Source organism: Tyto alba, unplaced genomic scaffold (assembly GCF_018691265.1).
Source record: "Tyto alba isolate M040663 unplaced genomic scaffold, T.alba_DEE_v4.0 Super-Scaffold_2, whole genome shotgun sequence".
NCBI classification, from domain to species: Eukaryota; Metazoa; Chordata; class Aves; order Strigiformes; family Tytonidae; genus Tyto; species Tyto alba.
In genome coordinates, this window is record NW_024881282.1 from 40,961,224 (window position 1) to 40,970,528 (window position 9,305).

Here is a 9,305-nt window from a genome sequence, read left to right on the forward strand (position 1 = left end):
TCCTCCCACCACCCATGGGGATGGCGAGCAGCGGCACTGACTGTATTTTCATGCGCATCACGCACAGCAGCACTGGTGGCTGCACTGGAGCCACCCCACCTTCACTGCAGATTAATGTCCAGTCAGTCCCAGGGTGGGCTGGGACCTCCGAGTTCAGCTTGCCTGCTGGCTGCCTTTCTCCAAGGGCAGTAAAGAAACTCTTTTTACCCAGGTTAGTTGTGGTAGAAGGCAAGGTCAGTGCAAGGAAAAAAAAACATGGTGAAATACTCACACCTCCTCTTCTGGCAAATGGCCACCTTGGCTTTTTGGACTCTAATGGGTAAAACAAATGTGTTATCAGTAAAGAAACAAATAGCTAAAAATAAAACAGTGATTTATATGTTGGTTTTGGTTTTTTTTTTTTTTTTTTTTTTTTTTTAGGTCTTTTTGTTGGTAGATCAGGCTTCATCTAACAATACTTGGCTCAGATTTAACTTGTGTTTAGGCAGTTTATGCACCAGACTTAAAACCTATTAAGCCTGTTGGGTTCCTCCCAGCAAGAGTTATGTCTATCTGTGATGGGATCTTGGATGATGCTAAATCCTCCCACTTGATGCAGATGATCAGTATGTGATTGCCAATTATTGACATGAGAAAACACATCATACCTCAAGCCAATACTTAAAGATATTGTTTTGAAGCAAGAATTAGGCCATGTCTTCTCGTTAGTGATACCTTGGAGCTATGCAAGTATTTAAAACTCCTGGGATCAAACAATCCTACAAAACGTAAGCCTAAGGTCTGTCAAAGGGATGACACAGTGATGCAGGCTGTAATTCATGGTCCTTAGTGAGGCACAGGGAAAGCTGGGGATCTAGATGTAGGAATGCACATCTAGAGGTGAGAGGTGGGGAATGCCTGTGTTTGTTTATCAAGAAATTTGAAAGAGTTTTCTATATGTGGCACCTACCCTTAGGCCCGTGTTTTACTGGGAATAATGGTTGAAACTTTCTCCTTCTGGGTTTTGAAGGCCTTGGTCGTTCTTTCTGGGGATGGCTGGTTTGTTTGCTTTCATGAAACTGCTGGTTGTGACCTTGACTGACTTATTTTTTGAGAAAATTTCGATCTCTGGTCACCAGCATCTTTTGGTCTCTGTTTCACTGCATGCTATACTATATTCCACAGCAGATATTTATGGAAGTTGCTCACAAGACTACATTTCGGTATTGGGAGGTCTTGTGAGCAACCTCTAGCCGTGAGTTGGGTCTGATTAGAGCACTACTGGAAAGGGTGGCATGGGCCACTCTCTTCCCTGTGCTTGAAGCTGTGCAGGTAGGAATCTGCGACTCAGCTGCTTGCAGGTGGAGATCCTGGCCTGGGCTCTGGTTGCTCCTAACCTGTGGAAGAAGGAGGTGATCTGTGTCCTGCCCTCCCTCATCTGACTCATTTTGCATTCAACAGTAAAATGCAGGCAAAAAAAAAAAAAAATAGATTGAGGGGAATTTTAAAATTAATGACTCAGTTGTTTTGGTGTGGGGTACCAGGATCCCCCATGGAGGCTGTGCTGCCTCACGTGTCGTTGTTGCACTGATGCTCCCTCCCCATCCCATCCCACATGCACACGTGTTTTAGTTGCAGCTTTTGCGAGGCTTGGGTGAGCAAACCCCACCCTGTGTCTGACCTGTGCTGAGCAGGAGGGCTGCGTGGGGCAAGTAGTCCAAGGCGCTGCCTGACACCAGGAGGTCCCCAGGGAACACCTCGAGTCCCGGCAGACTCACTACCACGGAGCTGCGTCTGCGATCGGCTGATCTGTGAGGTGCAACAACAACACACGTCATCTCCCTCTGCTTGTGGATGCAGGGGACGCTTCTGAAGTGCTCCTTGTTGATACAGGAGGAAACAAGCTAAAAAAACCAAATCACAGCGGCTATGACATAATGTGCTAAAGAAACAATGAGTAGAAAATTTCAGTGATTGACAGCACACATCTAATTATTTTTCCAACTCCACAGTGTTGCTGAAATCAAGGTGCTTATGGCCATGGCTTGCTTCAGACAATAGGTACTTAGAGAATTTAAATATTGGAAATTCCTGTGTTCTTCTGAGATTAGGCAAAAAGTGAGTAGAGATTTCAGAATTTAAGTTTTGATACTGGAGTCCAAAGGAGTCATCTACTTAGTTACCATGTCCTTAGATGATATGTGGGTTGTCATTACTTTTAATGTTCATATAAACTCAGCTGATTTTAAGAAAAGGCAGCGTACAAGTGAAACAGCTAAAATGGCGTTTGGTCTTGTATGTTGTTTTTTGTTTTTGTTTTGTTTTTTTTTTTTTTTTGTTGTTTTGTTTTTTAGATGTTTAACCTTTTGGCTAGTTTGTGCTGTTTTCTTTCTAAATCTTTTCAATGTTTCTTCTTCTAATTAAAATATTTTTGTATTTTGAACATAATATGTCTTAGCAGCCCTGCTGATTAAAAACAAATGGCTCTTTCCAACTATTGTTGTTACTAACGGAGGCCATTGTCCAGGAGGTAGATCCATCAAGTGAAGTGACATGGCCATTCTGTATCCAACAGAGTGTTTGTGCCAGAGGCTGCTTGTATTCAAATACAGAAACTATTGGTGCACATCAAAAACCTTTTTGGATTTTGTTAATAACTTACACTGATACCTAATTAATTATGTTAGTATACTGTTGCAGAGTGACTGGTGTGTACAGCTGTTGTGCTATCTTCAACTGACCAATGCATGAAGACTGCATTAGAGTTCAAAAGGTCAGTAATTAAGTAGCTGAGGGAGGAGGCATGAAGTGTGTGTATTTATATAAAAATTCTCTTTTTTGGTCACCATTTATTGTGTATGGTATTTTTGGTCAGTTAGGTATGATTCTTGTTACTTGTTTTGCTGAGGCAGATACCTTACTGTGAATATCTAGCCATTTGCCAACACTTTATGTGTAACCTGGCAGGTATATTTTTCCCCTGAAGTGCATGAATAGTCATTTGACAAATTGTCAACTGGCAGATGAGCTCTGAGGTAGAGAACTGGGAATTGGTATGTATAGCAGGACATAGATCATAACGAAAAGCATAATCTCCGACAGTGACATTGCTCACTATTGCCTTAACTACACCAATTGAATTGTACAGATGAAAGGAAGGACTGCTCCTGAAAACAGAGGGGGCTGTAGGCTATCAGGATGGTCTGGTCTGGGACTTTAACACTTGAAACATGGACATATTAGGGCTGGAAAACTATGTATTGAGGAGTTTACAATGTGCAATGTAAGAGTTCTCTAAAAGCTTTTCTTCTTCTGGTAGCCTTACTGAGTGGGGAACATAGGATCTGTTTATTTCACTTTAGGGATTTACAATGAAACTCTGAGGTTTCTCATGAAATTGAACCTAACACGTGGTTTGACAGCTTTTACGAATGGGGTCTGTTTCTTGTCTGCAAGCTTGTACCAGTGCAAGGCTTCCTGATGAGGTGCGCTGAGTGCTACCCAGTGCAAATTTTAATTGTTGGTAACAACTGTATTAAGATGCTTCTGAAAACTCTAGTGATGACACAATGGACAGCTGGGTTAATATATAAGCCAGATAATGTAATATAATACAAGGATAATTCTTAAAGTTGTCACCCCTGTGCTAGGAAATCCAGGAGATTTATTTCAGGTTGGATTCACAGTAAAACTTTGTCAATGTATTATTGATTTTTAAAGTATCTAGCCTACTTCAGTTTCAGAGTACATTTTGAAGTTGGAGGCTAGTGACTTATGAAGATTAGTAATAGGAAGCATAGTTTCATTGTAATGGAGTTAAAGGGTATTATTTCCTTAGATCAAAAAGGCCTTGAACTTCAGACACACATATGTCTAAGCAAGCTCTTCACACAGGTACGCAAGCCTGTGATGTGTGGGAGCATGCCAAAGTCACTTGGATATGTCTACACAATACCTTTGCAATTTGACATGTCTGGCTGATTAATGACTTACATGCCTAAATTATGTATTCATGCTTCACAGATGAAGGTATAGGTATCTGTGATCATCTGGCCTGATGCCTGTAAATGTGCTAGATACATTAGATGCTTTTGTTGGTTTTACTGGAGAAATTAAACTACTGAAGTGCTGTGTAATGCAATTTACCACTTTTTGTGCCTGTGTGCAATATTTTAGCATCTTTTCATGCTTTTTTCTTTAGTTTTTGATTTATTTTCTTATTAGGGCAGAGAACTGAAGTGCCTGAGGGAAAGAAACGCTTGTACTTTAGGGATGAACTCCAGCACCTGGGGAGATATCATCTGCAATAATTCCTCCTTTAAATCTACTTGTTTTGTGGAACAAGATAATGTAACAGGTTTGCACTACAAAGTTATGGAAGAAGATTAAAGACACTGAAGTTCATGGTCTATAAAAATAAATATCCCGTGTATATAGTTGTTTCTAGGGCATGGAAAGTTTCAGCTGATTGCTTTTTAGAGGTCTAGGTCTTTATATGTCCATAATCTTAGCTTCACTAGCTGTCCCAGGGAACAGACATCTACATAAATCACTTTACTTAAATAACAGATACGTTATTTAAAGGAATACCCACTAGATGAGAATAAATGCAACTGAAGAGGTTACAAAGGTCAACATTATAGGGTGCTCACAGTACTGAGATAGCTGCCAGGTGACGACACTGTTACCCAAGCCACTCAGGGAAAATATTTGGGGTCCTCGAGTCAAAGAGTTAGCATGACAATTTACAGGCACATGAGATGTTAAAAGAGGAAGAGAAGTACTTCAAGATAGATGAGCCCAGCTCCCTCAATTAATTGAAAATGAGCTGCTTTGGCAGTTACTGAGAGGAGTCTTCATTAGCTGGTTGTCTTTACGAAAGAGTGCAATCCAGTTTTCCACCCAGTCTCCAATATGCTGAGTGGTGCAAGGAGAAAATGAGCTCGGAGTAAACTGAAGGTTTTGTTTCATCAACGTTTCCTTCCACAGCAGCGCTGGCTTTAGCATTTCACTTTGTCTTCACCACACACACCTCTCTCTGTGCTACTCCTCTCATCCTTTTTGTTTATTTTGGCTGATTATTTTCAATCAGCATCAGTTCAGCATGTTGCCATGCCAACAGAGATGTACTGGCATTCCTGAGTGAGGGCTGTATGGGGGAAGGCTGTTTAAAATGAGCATTGCTGCTTGAAGAAAGGCTTTTGAAAGTACAGCGTGGGAGCAGGGAGAAGAGATGTTTGTTAAAACTGAAGGATGATGGTATGTTTTTACCCTGGACAATATACAACTCAGTCTTGCAGGAGGGTTGCCAACTGTCCCAGTGTGCTTTCAGATGGAGGGAATAATCTGGCATTTCAACAGTTTTCCCTGGTTGTGATAGGAAAGGATTAGCTGTTAAGGAGTTAGATTACTGACTCAGATAAAGGAGGAGCTGAATACAGCCCTTGCCCAGACCTTGGACCAAATTCAACTTGACAAAAAAAGTTTAAAGCAGAAACTTTTTTGTTTTAGATTTCTGCACATTCTAATATTAGTCGAGACAAAAAATATAAATCATAATACATTATCCAAACCACTTTTTGTCAAATCTTTCCTGCTGGTGGCTATGGAACAAAGCTTATGATGTTTCTTGTGTGATTTCTTGATTTTAAAATGCATCTGGATCGAAGTCCAGAGCCAATATCCTAGCTGACATATATTGGCTTCCCTTTGAAGCTGTCAGGCAAGTGGCACCAACAGAAGGTGTGTACATTAAATGTTCAGTATTCTCCTGTTTAGCCATTTGCATTTAGTATTCTTCAAATTCTGTCCTGAAGTTTGCTACAGATCATACAAATCTTCACCCTGTCAGTGAGATATGCTTATGTATTACAGTTTTGAATTTGATCAGAGCAGAATCTTTCTGTAATAGGTACAGATCACCTGTTTTCACACTGAGATGTGAAGATCTCTCCCTCCCCTCCTCTCTCCATCTCCATTGTAAATTCAAAATTCTAAAGAGTGGGTTGGAATTTGTAACAATTCTGAAAGTCTAGGAGGCCGCTACTACAGTCAACATGTGATTTCAGATGCACACACACATCTGTTAAGCCTTTTCTCGGGAAATGCATTGTGTAATGACTCATAGACTGTGTCAGCCTGCTCCAACCCACCCAGTCCCAAACAGAAACATACTTGAAACACAGATCTGTTTGTAAACTGCAAGTTATAACAGAGATTTTTACCTGAAAAATGAGTAAGTGTTGGGAAGAAGGGAAGATACAGCTTAACTAATGATGTCTACAGCCTTAACAAGTGAAACACGTTATGGTGGAGTCACAGAAGTAGTGTATTGTTGTTTGCTGTGAGGCTGCTTCTGTCTTTGCCAAGACTTGTTCACCTGTACTGGTCCTTTCAGTATACCTCACTCACTTGCATGCCCCACCTGAAATCTCCAAGGGGATCATGCAGTAACGTGAGCACTGCACCATCAGTGAGAGAGGTATGGTTATTAAGAAAGGTACTACCTCCTATTTCCTTGTTGTGTGGGGAGAATATAAACTTTGTTTCATTTCTGTAAACATTTGAATATCTTAAAGAAACAAACATGGCTGACTCAAACTAATTTCTAATCAGGTGCTTACTTTCTGATAATTGTTTGTAAGAGCTTGATGAAATTCACTACACAGATCTATAGTACACAGCACCTTATCTTGCCTGTGCTAACTTATAAAATTCAAATATATTTCTTAGTTTGTGGGATTAACAATCCCCCATCCAGTAGCAGTCCTAGATCTGCTTTGCTCATGAATGAGAACAATATTGAGCTGTTCTGATAGCTTCTTTGCTCCCTTTGCCTTCCCACAAAGTTTTGAAGAACGTCGCTCAAGATTATGAGATGTTTCACATTCTTCAAGCTGAAATTTGACACTCTTAATCCAAATAACCAGGCCTTTTGGCACTTAGTTCCTAGTACAGAGCTCTCCCATGGTCCAGCTGAAATATTGTATGAAATATAGCTAAACATGTTGGGGAGAAGGCCACCTTTGAAAAAATATCTCATTAAAAAGTTTAGCTTAACAAGCTGGTGACAGGCATTTCATAAAGCAAATCTACAAATTAAAGTTGAGTTACACGTACATGCTTCACTGTTCACTTTTGTCTTAGAGTGAGGTGGATTAATTAAAAACGTAGAGAAGTGAAACTTAGAATAAGATAAAATATATATGCATACCTTTGTATAGGCAATCCAGTTTTCTGAAAGAAAATGAGATATTCTTGTTACTTGGTCAGAAAGCAAGCGAGCAATCTGATTTTGAGAAAAAAAGTACTCAATTGTTAAGAGAAATGTACTACATAGACTTAGGCATTGACTAATTATTTTCACTGTTGTGGAGAAAGGAGAACTCATTTGACATACAGAACGTTTTCCATATGTGAAGCAGAAAAAAATAGCTTTTGGTCTGTGGTACAAAACTAACTGGTTAGTAATGGGCAATACACCTATTTGACACCACCCACAGTCAGTGAAATGTGTGTGAGGGGCTTCGCGTAAGGATGGAGTCAAGCATGTGTCCTAATTTAACTGCCTGTGCAAGTAATGCAAGGTCTTTGATGGTAGAACTGATAGCAAACCTGGCTTATGCAGTGCTTCTCCTTTTCTCCTTGGGGTGAAGTTATAGGGGATGGCTGAACAGTAGTTTGCTGCCAGGGAAAGATGGAGAGCTAGCTCCTCTCGCTTGTTTCTCTTTACTGATGCTGGCACTGACTGGACCAGTGTATAACTTCCTCACAAAAGATTGCACAATTGTCTGCTCATTTATGGAGCTGAACGTAAAAATGGAGGGGGCCAGTGAGTGACAGAACTAGGTAAGTGGAAATAAAGAAAGGGAATGGGACCTCTTCCTTTGGTAGCAGCAAACCTTAAATTTGCCTTAACCATCTTGAATGATTTAATTCTTGGTTTTGTTGAGGTTAATACGGCTATTCAGTAAATAGGATAGAGAACTGCCTTGGTTTAGGAAGAACCCTGATGAAGGGCCCTGGAAGGAAAAAAATGCTCTAAAACCCAAACTAGAACTGGATAAATTACTTAGTTTTGTCTTTTCATAGCCCCACAAACAGTTACACTGGCCCACCAGGGTGAATGGACAGAGCTGGGAAGGAGTGGCCATGTGTAGAGGCAGACTAGGCCAACTCGGTCACCAAGAGACAAGGCTGGAACCATTGTCTCTTGCTGATTTGGAAGGAAAAACCTTTCTTCCTGGTGAGCATAGAAATTGGTCTGTTTTATTGAGGGAACATGGGCCAGGTTGCAGTTCAGGTTAAGAACTGTGGTTTTGTTTACACACTGGGCCATGATGGACCAACGCTGAATAAGCAAGACTGAAAAGGAGGTTGCATCATCCTATTCCTCTTACCTGGACACCCTCCTGTGGTGTAGGGCTGGGGCAGGGGAGTCTCCTAGGCAGCGTAGCAGAGTTGGCTCTCCGTGAGTTTTGGAGTGTCTCATTGGGACTGATGTTGCTGAGAGGATCTTTTTGGATTGGCAGCTTTGATCTGGGACTGGCTGACTCTGGGTCTGCTATAGTTGTCTTAGACTTTTCTTTGGAAGATAGTAGTTTTGGATGGACACAAGAAGGCAGTGACAATGAAGAAGTTGTAGTGCACCGAGGTGGACTCTTAAAAATGTGGTGGAGGGAGCCGGTGTATTCCTTTTGATTCCCCAGCTGAGCTGTGTCCGAGCAGTCCTGACATGACACTGCTTGTGAGGCAGAGGCCATCCTTAGACGCCTTAAAGTTGGAGAAGTGGAAATTCTGGCCAGAGCATGCCGATCAAAGTGGAAAGGTGCATGGTGGCTCCCAATGTACTCTGCTGTGGGAAGCTTCAGAAATGAAGTTTCTGTGTAACCTCGTCTTCGAATGTAGTCACCTGTGGGCATGGTGGTGTCTGTACAAACTGATACTGCCTGCGTTTCACAGGAACCAAAGACATCTTCTGGACTGCTGCTTCCAGACAAAGCAACATTTTCTTTACGAAGATTGGCTTCCCTATTTAGAAGTTCCACGCTGATGCAGGGTTGTTTGACCAGGTCTGGAGAATAATCAGAACTTGGTTGTTGCATTCTTTATTTGCAGCATGAAGATTTATAGCTGTGCGTACCTAGGAAACGTGATCAGAAAAGGTTCTTAGAAACACGTCGTATGAATTTTCATATGGGAAAATATGCAAATGGGAAAGAAATCTAAACAAAATAATGTAGATATCTGTACTAGTACAGAAACAATTGCTTGCACTTTGAATCCTGCTTAAATTCAGATTTCAGCAGTTTCAGGACCCAATTTCA

The 9,305-nt window shown here is 41.1% G+C and overlaps 1 protein-coding gene across 1 annotated transcript in view; it reads right to left on the reverse strand.

Annotated features, from left to right (window-relative positions):
• PLEKHG7 (pleckstrin homology and RhoGEF domain containing G7) overlaps positions 1-9,083 on the reverse strand; it is a 34,576-nt gene extending 25,493 nt beyond the window's left edge. The window contains exons 1-4 of the mRNA XM_033010172.1: positions 8,379-9,083; positions 7,193-7,215; positions 1,661-1,788; positions 272-312 (exon numbers count right to left, since the gene is read on the reverse strand). Of these exons, the coding sequence (XP_032866063.1) occupies positions 272-312; positions 1,661-1,788; positions 7,193-7,215; positions 8,379-9,083 (897 nt within the window). The remainder of the gene's footprint in view (positions 1-271; positions 313-1,660; positions 1,789-7,192; positions 7,216-8,378) is intronic.
• Positions 9,084-9,305: the final 222 nt, after the last annotated feature.